Consider the following 15,261-nt stretch of genomic DNA (forward strand, 5'->3'; position numbering starts at 1 on the left):
AGGACGTGGCCTTTCATATCCGGCATGCTAGAGGACACAAAATCTCTGTCCATCTGTGTGTTTGCTTATTTCTTTGTCTAACCACTGCCTTTACACAATAAAGCGTTAAGCAACCAGACTTGGCACACAGGTACCCAGTTGGCAACTGAAGGTTTTTATCTAGATCAGATATTATGGCAGCATCATGTTGTGTGGTAACCTCTTGCAATGGGTTGAAATGACCTGTTTTTAGCATTTACGCACATACGCATCTTATGAAAGCACCCACTTGTTTGAGTTTCACAACAACATCTCATTATGTTCACAAAAGGTGAACTATGCATTATGCATCATGATGCTATTGTGTTGCCTAGCAGCCACCTTGCAGCAGACTATAATGACTTAATTTTAATCTGATAGAAAAAGATATTGCACTCATAAGTCTACCGTGATTAGTGTGTAACTTGTAGTCCAACAAGCTAATACATTCTCATAAACTCAATCCATTAAAAATACACAGAGTTCATGTGTGGAAGCCACTAAGTTTCTCTGCCATCTTGAACACAGCAGCCGAGATGGACATCACTCATCTGCCTAACGTGCCTGGAGACCGGCCGAGGACACAATTCAGCAAAGGTGGAGGTGAAAAAAAGTTGCAGGCGTTCGTGTCCTGTGGAGGCAAATTTTAATTCATGCTTCCTTGATCACCAAATAAGTGAAAATGCGAAGGAAGGAGACAACGTGACAGATAAAACAAGAGTAAATAGTGGCACAGTTACGGAGAGAAGGATTTTAAAAGTGACCTCAAAGTCCCCCGTCTTCTGCTTGACCGCTAATTCAATCCAATGGTCTAAATGTCATGTTTTTGATCATTTGAGGGGATTAAAGCACAGTCATAACACTACAGCTACAGCCATTAGAAAGATTTGTTTGTTTGTTTTTTAAGCAAAAAAATGTTTTTAGCTCCTAAAAATTCTAATTTGCAAATATAATTTCCAAAAATCTAGACAATTAAAGCACGTCTGTCCTACACCAGCCACCACAGCTAGGATTACGCACTTAAATTCGGGAGAGGTGGAAAAACAGAACTCAGCTGGATCTACTGACCTCTAGTGGTGGGACTTTACACACTGTACCTTATAAAGTAATGATCAAAACGAAAAACGAATAAAATAATGTTTGTAAAAGTATGTCTGTTTAGAGGATGTCTAACAGTTGAAATTGTACCTAACAGTATGGATGAATACTATAGTAGCTAAATTGCTAAATAAAATTATGAATAAAATAGTAAAAGTGTGGATAAATAAAAAAAAAACTGTTAGCTAACCATGAAGGGTAAGTTAAAGTGGTCACATTGACTTAGTGTTAAATGTTGTGGTTATTAAAAGTGGACAAATGGTTTAAATAGTAGTTATACACCATGAATTTTTAAGGTACTCCAGATGAAACTAGTTGAAAAAAGTCCGTCTGTGAGCATAATACCAAAAGTGCTTTAACTGTCAAAACGAGCATGACTTATGTCACATGTTAGCTAATCTTGTACTTCTTGTAACTGACTTGTTGGCTCAGCAGCTTCCACCTTTACCAAAACTGTCCTTTGATAATATTTTTGTTTTAAAAAAAGAAAAAAACAAGGTGTTTTTCAGTGCCTGTTTAAGAGCACCTTTGCTCACTGCGGAAACACGCCTTGCTGATGCTTTGCACTGTGCTGACGGTGACAAGTGGGTGAACGTACAAGCTGTGTGACCCAGAAAAAAAATAAGACTGAACTAGATATATTATCCATCACAAGAATAAGTGCGTACTCTGAACAGATGGGGCCCTATCCTGCATTTTGAGTTTTACTGTAAATTATAGTGTGGTTACATGTTTTTAGCAAGCACCTTTAATAACTACAGCGTTAGAAATGAGGAACTAGAGTGGTGTTATCCTAAAATAAAAAACTGCCAGTCACACTAGACCGAGTAAGGCCAAACCAGCAAAACACAGAAATAAATCTAATAAGTTAAACTGCTGTGTTTTTCACCGCTCACAACTATCTTTAAAATGTAGGTTTTCCAGAGAAGTGGCACAAACAAGTCAAATGAGTCATCTCTGAAACCAAATAAATGTATGGGTGATGCACACTCATGATCAAGTGTTTCTGTTTTTTTCTTCACTTCAAAAGGTTGATGCAGCTCTGTTATGTCAGGTCTCGGATGCTTTCTTTTTTTCTTTTCTTTTTTTGTCGTCAGTATCTATGCAGATAATAACCTTGGAGAACCCTGAGCCTCAATCACCTGGGTTTAAGCTGCCACTGAAGGTTTGAATAAGAATAAATCTGCAATGTAGGAAAACATAACAGCTTACAGTAAATAAGAAGATAACCAGGTCAGTTTTTAAGTGCTTTAATTTAAAGCAGTTCACTCTGTGTGCGCTGATGTCTTGGCTCACATTAGGAGACATGACCCCTTTGTTTGCCTTCAGCGGCCACAAACCTCATCCGGACTTCGGCAGTTAAGGGATAATGTTCCATAAGTGCTAATTCAGAAGCTCTGTGTACCAGATGGAGCAAACTCGATGGGCCTTCAGGAAGAAAGTGAACTCCACTGTTCAGTGGGATCTTAGACTCCTGCTTTGGCCTTTAACTTTGCTTTTAGTGCAGGACGTTGTGCTCTTTGAGTCGTGAGACTGAACATATCAAACCATTGATTAAGCAGCTTCTAAGAATACAGTTTGTAGCTGACTAACCTGTGAAATATTAAACCGAACTGTTTGCCTCGATCTTCAATCCTTATGCAATATACACATGACATGGTGTGGTCACACACACACACACACACACACACACACACACACACACACACACACACACACACACACACACACACACACCAGTCTACAACACTATGTTTAGACCATTTTTTTTTTGTTTGTCTGTGATCTCAGCCTTGCTCTCTGCTTCTATTTGCCCCACAGCAAGCTTCAGTTTCACCAATAAATCAGCTTAAAGCTGCTCCAGTCTACCTGCTTTGGCTGCTTTTGGCTGCTTCATCACTGCCAAGTTATCTCAGCAGCACAGCTAGGATGCAGCGTAAAACGTAAATAATAACCAAATGTAAGATGTTAATAAAATGACATGAAACTTTGACACAGACATTGTTTTTGAATTCTGGTGTGTTACATCATCTCTTCCTTTAACAACACCCTGTAAGCATTTCAGAGCTGAGGAGAACAAATGAGGTAGTTCTTTATAATGCAGTGTTTTCCGTGGCTGACAGGTCCGGATGATAACAACACACATAGACTGCTGCTTTTATAACACTTGCAGAATGTGGTTTTGAAACCACAGCATCTTCTTCTTCCTCTTCTATATTTTTTGCTGTCTCCATCTTAAATTGTTTTCTTTTATTCAAAATTGAAATAAATGTATTACAAAATAATTAATAAACAGTTGTATCACATGTGAATTCAATACAAATTTCAAATATTTTAAAAAAGCATTAAAAATGCATTGTGCTTTATTACTTTCCACCATAATAACCCAAAACGACTGGTAAACACTGATGTGTTACGGTTAAATCACACGCCTCACATTATATGGCAGCCACTGTGTGCTAATTACTAAGAAAACATCTCCACCACAGTATACACCGACACAAAGAAGAATCAAATGTCACGGTGACAAGCTTTGCAGCTTTCCTGCCGAGCAGAATCGAGTCGAGCATCTGCAGCAGACACTTTGCCCCAGCTTTCCTGGTTATACGATTGAACACGCACATGCTGCATCAGCACAATCAGGATAGTGTAAAACCCACACTGCTGGATGTGTAGCTGCTTAATAATGAGTAAATTGTTTTTCTTATTCAGAATCAGAGGAAAACTAATAACAGTGAGTATAAAATTATGATTATACACATTGAATTTTTTTTTAAAAAAAGATCATATTTATGTTGACATTTACAAAACTGGCTGGGCCTCCTCTGGTGTTAGGCCAAAGCCACATCCTGCTACTGAACTTGAGTTCCAGGTGAGTGTTATCGAGGCTGGATCTGTGGGTTCACAGCTGATGCACAAATGAGAGAGCGTTAACTTGAAAACATGGAAAACACCGATCCGAGTGCTATTTTCAGCCACACAGTGCAAATCCAAACCATTCACCCTTCAACACCTGCCTACACATCTTAAAAAAAAACCACCGAGTGAATGTCACCGGTTTCCACTATTACCCTAATTACAGAAAACAGCTTCTGACAAAATGCTGAAGGAAAAAACAAAAAGCACGAGAAGTGAGTAACGAGTTACGTGTCTACAGTTCTTTTATTCCTCAGCGTCTGATCAACAGCTCAGACTCTGAAACCTGAAAGGGAAGTGGGAAGGAGGTTATGTTAAAGCAGACTGTCTGCAGATGGAGCTTCAAGTCGCATCCGTTTTTGTTTTTTTGTAAACACCCACTGGCAGTGTAACACTGCAGCAGATTATTATCTGTTACTGATGTTTTCAGTATTTTAGGACTTCAGGTTTAGAACACATGCTGTTTCCTGTTACAGGTTATGACAGGTACAAAAACCGCCGCAGTTGCTCAATAACAAATTTTTTGTACTTGTGCAAATCTGCCTGAATTCATCCACACTAGTGAACAAGACGGAAGATTGTATTTTTTATTTTTTATTTTTTTTGTAAAGGCCATATGAAACTGTGGTGGAGGGTGCTCTCGGGTTCTTGGCTCTAACTTGTTTTTCTTCGAGCAGTCTCAGTTTCCGTCTCATGCTCACCTCAAAAAGCATGTTTTCCACACCTCGCTGGACTTCTTGAAAGTGGTCTGCCTGTAAACACACACACGCACGCATGCACACAACAGCTTCCACGAGCATACATTGACATTTAACCCACAATCACTTAAACCCAAATTCACACTTGCAGGCTTCGGTTGCCCTTTCGTGCTTCAGAGGCAGACTCGTTTTGTGACCACAGTCATGCTACACAACTACATCCAACTTATAGCGCTTGCACAATAGTGCCAGATGAGATGCTTTCTTTTGTTTTTCTTAGGTTATTGTTGACTCATACGGCACATCTCATCCCTGTGCTTAAGTAAAACTTGTCTTGACTTATTTTGTTTAAAGTGCCACTTCAGTTACAGTGCTTGAAAATCCACCGCTTGCTTAAGAGAACACATGCACTGGCTTGACTCAATGCTGGCAATAAATTATCATGCTGAAGTTTACAAATGGCTGTTTTTTCTTTATTTGGTTTGAGGTTAACTTTAATTTTCTAGGATTTAATACTCTGAATACTGATTTATCCTCGAATAATAAATGAATAGTGGGAGAGGCATTAAAATAAGAAAAAAGTTGAAAAAAAAACACGTTTGATTTGATTTGGGATGTCAGTGACTGAAGACGGGTTTAAATTCAAGCCATGGGACAGTTGTAAAATAGTTATGAAATTATTCAAACCTGTATGGCAAGTTGAGCGCTGTGAAGGCAATTTTAGAGATTTTAAAGATTTACCTAAGGATGGTGTAGTTAACGTCTAGTAATTTCTTCAGGTACCCATGTTATCCTGCATTCTTATACCACTTCATTGCACACTGCAAGTCTGAGCATAAACTGAGCTCCGTTTTGCATTAGACCGTGATGCCTGCAGTGGTGTGAAAAAGTGTTTGCCCACTTCCCGATTTTCTTTTTTTTTGTATGCTTATCACACTTAAATATTTCAGTTTGTTAACACAAGTAAACACAAAATGCACTTTCTAAAGGAAGGTGTTTATTAGTAAGGGGGGAAAAAATCCAAACTTACATGGCTTGGAAAGATGAGTTCAATTTCTCTAGCCGAACCCAGGCCTGATTACTGCCACACCTGTTCTCAATCAAGAAATCACTTAACTAGGACCTGCCTTACAAAGTAGAGAAGACCAAAAGATCCTCAAAATCCAGACGTCATGCCGCGATCCAAGGAAATTCAGGAACAAATGAGAAACAAAGTAACTGAGATCTCTCAGTCTGGAATAGGTTATAAAGCCATTTCTAAAGCTGTGGGACTCCAGTGAACCACAGTGAGAGCCATTATCCACAACTGGCAAAAACATGGACCAGTGAAGAAGCTTCCCCGGCAGACCAAAATGACCCCAAGAGTGCAGCAACGACTCATCCAAGATATCTCAACAGATCCCAAACCAACATTCAAAGAACTGCAGGCCTCACTTGTCTCAGTTAAGGTCAGTTTTCATGAATCCACAAAAAGAGAGACGCTGGGGAAAAAATGGCCTGCATGACAGATTTCCAAGACTAAACCACTGCTGAGCAAAAGGAACATAAAGGCTCATCTCAGTTTTGTCAGAAAACATTTTTATAATTTCCAGAACTTTTTTGGAAAAATACTCTGACGACACAAAAGTTTTTGGAAGGTGTGTTTCCCATTACATCTGGCGTAAAACTAAAACAGCATTTTCAAAAAGGAACATCATCAACATCATACTGACGGTAAAATACGGTGGTGGTAGTGTGATGAGCTGGGGCTGTTTTTCTGCCTCAGGACCTGGAAAACCATGAATTCTGCCGTTTACCAAAACATCCTGGAGGAGAATGTCCAGCATCTGTTGATGACCTCGAATTAAAGCGCACTTAGCTTCTGCAGCAGGACAATGATCCAAAACACACGAAAAAGTCCCTGGATGGCTTACAAAACTAAATGAAGACTTTGGAGTGGCTTAGTGAAAGTCCTGGCCTGAATCCGACTGAGATGCTGTGGCAACACCACAGCATCTCAAGTGGAAACCCTCCACTGTGGCTGAGTGGGGCAAAATTCCTCCACAGAGCTGTAAAAGGCTCATTGCCAGTTATCGCAAATGCTTGATTAAAGCTGTTGCTGTTCAGGCTGGAACAACCAGTTATCAGGTTAGGAGAGGGCAATGACTTATTCACACTGGGCCATGTAGGTTTGCCCCCCCTTTCATAATAAACACTTTCATTTAGAAACTGCGTTGTGTTTACTCGCATTATCTTTTTCTAATATGTAAATGTGTTTGATGATCTGAAAAGTATGACAAATACTTCCCCAAAAAAAGTAAATCAAGAAGGGGGCAAACACTTCTTCACACCACTGCACAGTAAGATACTGTAATATGTGTAAACAGTAAATTACTGTAAATGCCAAAGGAGTGTGGGAAAGTACCTGCTCACTACTGTGATTCCATTCACCGTGGTAACCTGGCTGAGAAAAAATGGCCAATGAGAGAGAAGATTTCTTTTAAAATACTAAAAGGTTGGTATAAAGTATTATTGTTATTCATTTACATGTATCTGAGACATTTGTAAGTGCCCTGTCCTCTGACTTGTTTTGTTGCCCTCTGCCTTGCAGTCTGTGACTATAAAGGAAGCAGGGAGAAAAAAAGTTTTCATGTGGTATTTTGATTAGATTTTTTTCCTCTCAGGGTTGTGGTAGAGAGGGTTTCACAACATCTGATTTTTTTTTAATTACTGTAAATGAAAAATACAGTATGTTACTGAAAATACTTTTTACAGTAAGTTACTGACATCCAGCTGCCTGTAAGTTAGGAAATTACTTTAACATTTATAGCAACCCTTGGTAATTTTTTAGTTATTTAATTTTTTTAAATTTTTAAATTAACAACCATTTAGAAAAATGACGTTGGTTGTATTATAAATCTTTTACAGTGGAAATGAACACAAGCTTTAAGAGCTAAAGTGTTACTTCTTTGGGATATGATGGAAACATTTTTAAAATTATAACAGTTTTTATCGTCCTAGCATTGCATTAGTTTGACTAGTTTTTTGACTAGTCCTGTTGTTAAAATCACGCTAATGTATGAAGACATGTAGACATTGCACACCAACATATCTGGTGCTGTATTAACACGTGGTAACACTGTTGTATTATGCTGTGAGTTTGTACTGCTGTTGTAATCTCAGTGCCACGTCTTACTAAAAATAAATAAATAAAAACTAACTAGATTCATATGGATGGCAGATAGTTTATTAAGATGAAAATACACAGTATTTTACAAGACATTCGTGTCTTCATTTACACTAACTGTTTTCTGGCTTATTTCCCTCTTCAGATACTGGAAAAATCAACACATGTACACAAACACATATAAATTCAATTCATTCAGTCCACCCCACCCCAAGTGAATGTCCCACCCACCCTGCCTCACACTGCAGCGACTGTACACCCCAAAGACATCACATATTGCATTAAATTATTATTATTTTTTTTAAAAAAACGTTTAGTAAAAAAAGCAAAGTTTTTGAAAAACTGACAACAACGATTAACATATTTACAGTTACAAACAAAAAAAACAACCTCTCCGCCTCCGTCTGGGTACATCCCAAAATACCACTGACAAGCCTCAATGTTGACAATCCTCTTATAAAGATTACAAATAATCTACAGAGCAAGTGTTTTTGTGTTGCACCATTTTACCTCACTGTTGCTCTTTAACAGACACCCACACAGGGCATGAAGCGTGAGAACAGACCGAGCTTACACCACAGTGGTGCCGAGAGTTCACGGAGTTTGGCGTCGACTCTTCAGCGCCTGATTGTGCCGCGCATATCCTCGTAAACATCGTTGACCGGGACTTGTCTTTTTTTCACTGTGCTGCGCAAGGGCTTGGTCTGGGAGGGAAAAGACAATGCCGACTGTTATTTGCAGGTCACGTTAAGCGATTTGATTATTATTCGCTGAATTTTGTGAAGCTTGTTGTTGCTGAGATTTCAGTCTCTCTTCATCTTTGTAACAATACAATTTCTAAAGAGGAATTGTATGATTATACGACTAATGATGTTTTAACATTTACACACAAACACAGATGCTGTCACATCAAAGCACATACCTTGATGATGATCCATATGAGGAAGACCGTGAGGACGACAATGAGCACAGCAGCACAGATGACCACAGAGACCAGGACCAGGTCACCCTGGGACTGCCCAGTGCACACAGGTGCTGGTCCGCTTTCTAGAAATTATATTCATATGTTATTAAATTGTTTTTAGTGTAAAGTTGTAAATATTTCTGTTTCATTAGGATTTTTCCCTCCATCTGTATTTTTTCATTCTGACATCACAAATTTAAAAAAAAAATAATTCAGAGAAATCAAATTTAGAGCCACACAAAAGCAGAAACGCTCCATTTCTGTAACACCAGTCTGTTTAAAAATGAAACACTTTCTGCCTCTAATATAAATAACAATAAATATAAACAGTCTGATATTGATTGATCACATGAGTGATTAGTTCTACATTTTCCTCTACAATACTTTGGTGGATTTTGTTGTAAAGCACATGTTGAACTCTTACATGGTTTTTGTATAACATAAATGTCCAGTGGAAAACTTTCAGCTCTATATAAGCTATATATAAGCTCTAAATAAATTGTTCAGACTCACCTGTCACCACCAGCAGCACAGACCCATTGCCTCTTGAGGTTTTGAGCTTATAGTTGCTGCTCATTTTGTACACGCACCAGTACGGTCCTGTATCATCCAGGGTCAAGTTTTTGAGGAGAATATCCACATTGGGGACTTGCCCATGAAACTGAAGTCTGTCAGTAAATTTTTGGTTAATAGTAGATTTTTTTGAATCTGTCAAATAAAAAATGTCCTCCTCCTCATTGAGGCCTCTCTTCAAATACAGCATCTCCTGATTGGAAGCACTTTTGCACTGGATGGTGACTTGCTTTCCAACTTTTATCTGTATCACCTTATAACCATCTGCATAAAAAAAGACAACACTTACAATCATATCTCACAATACAGTTTGGTCAACATGAATGAACTCTTCCTCCTTACATCATTTACTGTAACACACCTGTCTCAGCCTTACCTGCAGCAGTCCTAGCTGTGCCATAGAAGCAAAGGATGAGAATGAAGAGGCAGACAGCAGACATGCTGACAGTCAGTGTCACTGAAGGCTCAGTCAAAGTCTAACTATTCAACAGGAAATGTGTGCATGTTTTTACCACAGCGCCTGACACACTTCTTGAAAGCAACACGTGACGTAGTGGTAACAGTGAGTGACAATGAAAATATAAGCACCGTGCATTCATTATCACTGGCAGAGCATTAAAGCCACCTTTAATCTGAGGTCAAACCAATTTAGCATTTTAAACTTCTCTGGTTTTCAGGCGGGGTATTGTCACTGCTTCATATGTTTTAGGAGCTTGCAGTTGCTCAAAGGGGGGAAAGATGCAACAGGACAAAGACACCTGACAAACAAATACATTAATATGCTTTTCTGCAAAAATAAAGAGCTTTTATTTAATGATAAAATTCCTCAGCTCCTCGGGTCACTATAAATGTGTGTGATCTGAATGAAAACGAAACTGTTCTACATCAAACATTTCTTAAGTATTGTCTCTGGGTGATATAGACTATGTATGTTTATGCAGTGTGCACAAATCGTGTCAAAGTAGGCCAGGATATTGTCAACAGAGGCTGGAGGGCCATTTTTAGAACACTTACATCGCCCCCTAGCAGCAGAAAAACAGATATTTGGTGTTAACCACAGACTACTGCAGACTGATGTTTATCTTGCGAAGTTTTCACAGCCCTCTGAGTACTTAGCAGGAACTAAGCTCACTGCATAATTCAGCAGCTCATCAAGCCACCTTTTAAAACACTAACTTGAATTAATTGTTTCCTGTATGACTGTATCAGTATTGCACATTGTTGTGGAGGGATTTTGGCCCACTGTTTTTTGCAGTGTAGCTTCAGTTCACTGAGGTTTGTAGACATTTGTTTATGTACAGCAGTCTGAATTTCCCACTAAGCATTTTGATAAGCTTGAGGTCTGAACTCTTACTGGCTCATTCCAGTAGCACTGTTTTCTTTTTAAGTCATTCTGCTTTACATTCTTCCTACTGCATGATATCATTTCAGACGAGCCTTAACAGTCAGACACATGGCCTCACATTTGACTCTAGAATACTTTAGTATACAGAAGAGTTCATGGTTGACTCAGAACAACCAAACCCAAGTCATCACCCCTTCAACAACATGCTTTGTTAAAGATGCAACTTTGCAAACCTGAGCCATGCTGTCACGTTCATTTTACATAGAAGAGACCCTGGCAACCATTTAACACAGGTCATGCTACTGTTAGTGCTTGCTTTCTTTGCAGTTTCTCTGAGCATTGCACAGTCTAACCTTGAGATGAATTCATTGGGAAATCCACTCCAGGAAAAACAATTAATGTGTGCTTCAGATTTCACTAGTGCTTGCCTGGTGGAAGCATCCTCTTTCATCAGTCTGTCATAAACTCCCTGCCTGCTTGCAATCAGCCTTTACTTTACTACCATCTTGTGGCTGCAGTTGCTATAGTCACAGGAAGCAGGCTTGTCTTTGACCCTACTGAGATCCACAGGACAGGGCGTCCCGTCAACAAAGGCTTAAGCTTTTCAAGCTGAGATGCAAGCAGGTTTTTTTCTGCTTGCTTTGCACGTGCACATTGTGGATCAACCTCTGGTCCTTGATGGGAGACAAGTAGCTGCTGGCTCTGGGGAGTGTCACAGTTAGTGCAAAAGACTCAAAAGCTCTACAAGACTTTAATTAAGACTTCTGTATTCATAACAAGTAAGAATTTATTGCTAATATTACATAATAATATTATCAAAATATTACCAAAGCTGCTGTCCAAACAGTGGTTTTCAAGTCTTTTTCTTTTTGTCAGTTTAAGGCCGATTACCACAGGGTGGTATGACAGGTAAGTTTGACTGTTCTCACGGGTTGCTGGCACATGTTCACTGAGGTTACTTTCATGGGTGTATTCCCAGATGTATTTACTGGGAATGCTTTTCTTCTGCTACTCAGGCTCCAGGTACAGACAAAGTCTCTCCAAATCCACATGTGATTATGTCTTCGTGAATGCAAAAGCAAGAACAAGTGATTAAAACGAGTCTGAAAGCTGAACTTTTACAAGTCATGGAGACAACCCTGTTAAAACCTCTGCAAAAGCTTCCACCCAGATAGAAATCCACAAATGTTTCTTTTGTTTAATAAGCAGGGAGATTTAAGAACTGCACACATTCATATCCACGGATGACTTCATGGGTATCATAAAGAATGAGTTAATGGTAAAAACGCCACTGCAATTACTTTTGTCCCTCAAGTCTGCTTTGGTCAGGTTTCCCCTGCGTCTTTGTTTGAATTCCTGATAAACGATTTTAAACAAAAATAACAAGAATTTCATGTTTTATTAGAAAAGCAAGCAACTTTAAAAGACAGGGACTGACTCTAAAAGAAAAAAGAAATACATCTAAACAATGAAACAGATTCGTGAACAACACAGGGTCAGATACATAATTAAATCAAATGTCCATCTGAACAGGAACATCTTTGGCTGTTTTGTGTTTTTTAAAGTTACCTCTAAATCATAAAAACCAAGCTAAGTTTTTCTTTTCTTTTCTTTTCTTTTCTTTTTTGAGCCACTACCCCAAAAGGCCCAATCTCGATCTGTCCTAAAATGAGTCCTTGTGTTTCCTTACTGAACTTATGCATAAACTTTATGCCTTCAGTATGTATCTACAATGTAGAAAGTAGTAAAATAAAGAAAATACATTGAATGAGAAAGTGTATCTAAAGTTGGTTTGGTTTCTGGATTATTTAAGATCTCAGACGTTTTCAGCGCATCATGACACGAGTGGTGCACACGGGGACTGACACAACCAAGTGGTTTCTTGAGTAATGATTTCAACATGTGGCAAACCCCTGACTTTCTCTGTCTATGTGTGGTTTGGATCACATAATTATTATCACTGGTTTTCGTTTCTACTAGACATGGACCAGCGAACTTGGCTTGCAAGCTGGATCCTACCATAGATAACAACACCAACACTTTCTCTCCAGGCTGGACACTTCTGTTACAGTTGTTTTTGTTTTCATCATAATGAGCCTTTATCTTAGTCTGTGCATGCGTCATATTTTCCTGTGCTAACTGACATGCAAAGTGGAGTCTCTCGCGAAGACTGCTAACCTAATCGAGAGGAAGTTAAGGAAAGTTATTCCTTGGTCAGAATTTTGGGAGCCCAAAGGTAGAAAACAACTTAATCAGGTCCTTTATAACAGTTTTGGCTTGTAGTGTACATAATGGGACAGCTTTTGGGAATCTTTTCACTGAGCACCTAGCCATAAATGTTTGAACAATATCAACAACATCATCAAATTTACACGATCGCTCAAGAGTAACCACACAAATAGGGAACACACTTGACACAGGGAAAACTCTCCCACCAGCCGAGTCATTTCCCAGAATAAATGAGACTCCTTTAATCAGTAACTGGTAGGTCACGATGACCTTCACTCTATTGCTATGGGTGAATCTCATACCAATACGTCTGAGTTACAAGCAGTTTTATCCAACAATGGCAGGACAGTGTGCAACATAAATGACTGATGCACACCTGTCAGACCTGTTGAATAGAGAAATCACCTAAACAAAAGCTGTCTGACAAAGTGAGATAGGCTCAAAGATTGAAAAAATCAACACATCATGCCACAATCTAAAGAAACAAATGAGACACAAAGAGACTGATGTCTATCAGCCTGGAACGGGTTCCAAAGCCATTTCTAAGGTTCTGGACTCCAGAGAACTACGGTGAGAGCCATTATGCACAAATGGGAAAGACCTGGAACAGCAGTGCATCGTCCCAGGAGTGGTCAACCTACTAAGATTATTCCTCACTGGGCTCAGTTAGGTCAGAGTTCACAATTCAACAATAAGAAAGAGACTGGGCAAAAATGGCATCTACTGGAGGATTCCAAAGAGAGAACCACCGCTGAGCAAAAACATCAAAGGTTCGTCTCATATTTGCCAAAAAACCATCTTGTTGATCCCCAAGACTTTTGGATATTCTGTGGACTGACGCTATTTGAACGTTTTGCATCTTGTTACATCCGGTGTCAAATTAACAGCATTTCATAAAAGGAACATCTTGCCACCAGTCAAACATGGTGGTGGTAGTGTGATGGTCTGACGCTGCTTTGCTGCTTCAGGATCTCAGTAAGTTGCTGTAATTGATGAAACCATAAATTCTGCTCTCTGCCTGAAAAGATTATTTCTGGCTATCAGTTTTAAAAAGAACAAAACAAAAAGGTTTTGGAATGGCTTAATCAAAATCTGGACTTAAATTAGATTGAGATGTTTTGGCATGATCAGCCAGGACCTTCATAACCAAAAATCATTTCAACGTGGCTGAATTAAAACAATTCCTGCACAATACGGTTACTGTCACATATTTCAGGTTGGTTTGGATGGATTTTTTCCTTTAATTAAATAGATCATCATTGAAAAACTGCATTAAGTGTTCGTCTTTGTCTATTACTAAAATTTATTTGAGGATCTTAAATAACATACGTGTGAGAAATATGCATAAACCTAAGAAACCAGGAAGTGGGCATACATTTTCACAGTATTGCAGACCACAAAAAACCAAAAAAAACCCAGAGGTCCTCATTCTTTTTAACGCTGGTCTGTTTAATGCTTGTAGACTTGCTGAAATGAAACTCATTAGATGAAACACAGTGACATCCTCTACAATACTTATATTTTCTTGTAAGCCCCTGTGTTGAAATCCTACTTGGTTTTTGGACAAAGAAAAGGTCTGGGGGAATATGTTCAGCTCAAAAGGTCTCTCTAGAAGAATAAATGAACGAATGAGGCTCCCCTGTCACCACGAGGAGCACAGACCCTTAGCTTCTTGTGGTTTTAACTGCATAGTTACTCTCAGTTATTTTGTACATGCACCTGCACAGTCCTGTATCTTTTAGGGTCATCTTTTTTTTGATGGGGAATTTCCCATGAAGCTGGAGTCTTTCAGTAAATTTTTGGTTAATTGCAGATTTTTGTGTAAATCAGTGAAAAAATGTCCTCTTCCTCATTGAAGCCTCTCTGTGAAGGCTCTGCGCTGGCAGACCTTCACAGAGAGGAGGAGGGACCAAACGCAGACACTTAGAACAAATTATAATTTAACAAGAGGTGAGCCTTTATTTGTGGCTGGGGAAAAGGTACAAAACAAAAGGCAGATGGAAAAATGTGGATTCATTGTAACTTTCTGTCAAGTAGTCACACTGTTCTGATGTCAAAGGCAATAATGGAGGAGCTACTCATTACTGAGTTCAGATCTCAGATATGTAAAGTCCACAGAAAATCGAATTCCTCAAAGAAAAACCACTTTTGGTTTCACTGCTTTTTTCACAAAGCACATCACGTTGCAAAACCAGACACTGACTTTAGCTGTAGTCAAAATATACGCAAGTGACAATAAATATCTTTAACTCCA

General features: G+C 38.9%; 1 protein-coding gene across 2 annotated transcripts; it reads right to left on the bottom strand.

Annotated features, from left to right (window-relative positions):
• Window positions 1–7,940: 7,940 nt before the first annotated feature.
• Window positions 7,941–9,893, bottom strand: LOC101486811 (uncharacterized). Of its 2 annotated transcripts, none has more exons than XM_004558411.4 (4): window positions 9,810–9,893; window positions 9,374–9,697; window positions 8,819–8,943; window positions 7,941–8,600 (listed from the first exon to the last, which is right to left on the bottom strand). In XM_004558411.4, exons 1-4 carry the CDS (start codon window positions 9,871–9,873, stop codon window positions 8,514–8,516), a joined length of 600 nt encoding a protein of 199 aa, XP_004558468.3. In that variant the 5' UTR covers window positions 9,874–9,893; the 3' UTR covers window positions 7,941–8,513. The 2 variants fall into 2 exon arrangements, with proteins under 2 accessions (XP_004558468.3, XP_004558467.3); XM_004558410.4 differs by having other exon boundaries at window positions 9,795–9,892.
• Window positions 9,894–15,261: the final 5,368 nt, after the last annotated feature.

The sequence above is a fragment of the Maylandia zebra genome, linkage group LG4 (genome assembly GCF_041146795.1).
Source record: "Maylandia zebra isolate NMK-2024a linkage group LG4, Mzebra_GT3a, whole genome shotgun sequence".
In the NCBI taxonomy this organism is placed as follows: Eukaryota; Metazoa; Chordata; class Actinopteri; order Cichliformes; family Cichlidae; genus Maylandia; species Maylandia zebra.

What these genes read in the sequence shown, in the direction of transcription:
- LOC101486811 (XM_004558410.4), bottom strand. Translation starts at nt 9,873, where the DNA reads ATGTCTGCTGTCTGCCTCTTCATTCTCATCCTTTGCTTCTATGGCACA. An exon ending in TGCAGGTAAGGCTGAGACAG is followed by an intron (nt 9,698 to 9,794) that starts GTGTGTTACAGT and finishes TTTTTTATGCAG; the next exon opens with ATGGTTATAAGGTGATACAG. An exon ending in TGTGCTGCTGGTGGTGACAG is followed by an intron (nt 8,944 to 9,373) that starts GTGAGTCTGAAC and finishes TATAATTTCTAG; the next exon opens with AAAGCGGACCAGCACCTGTG.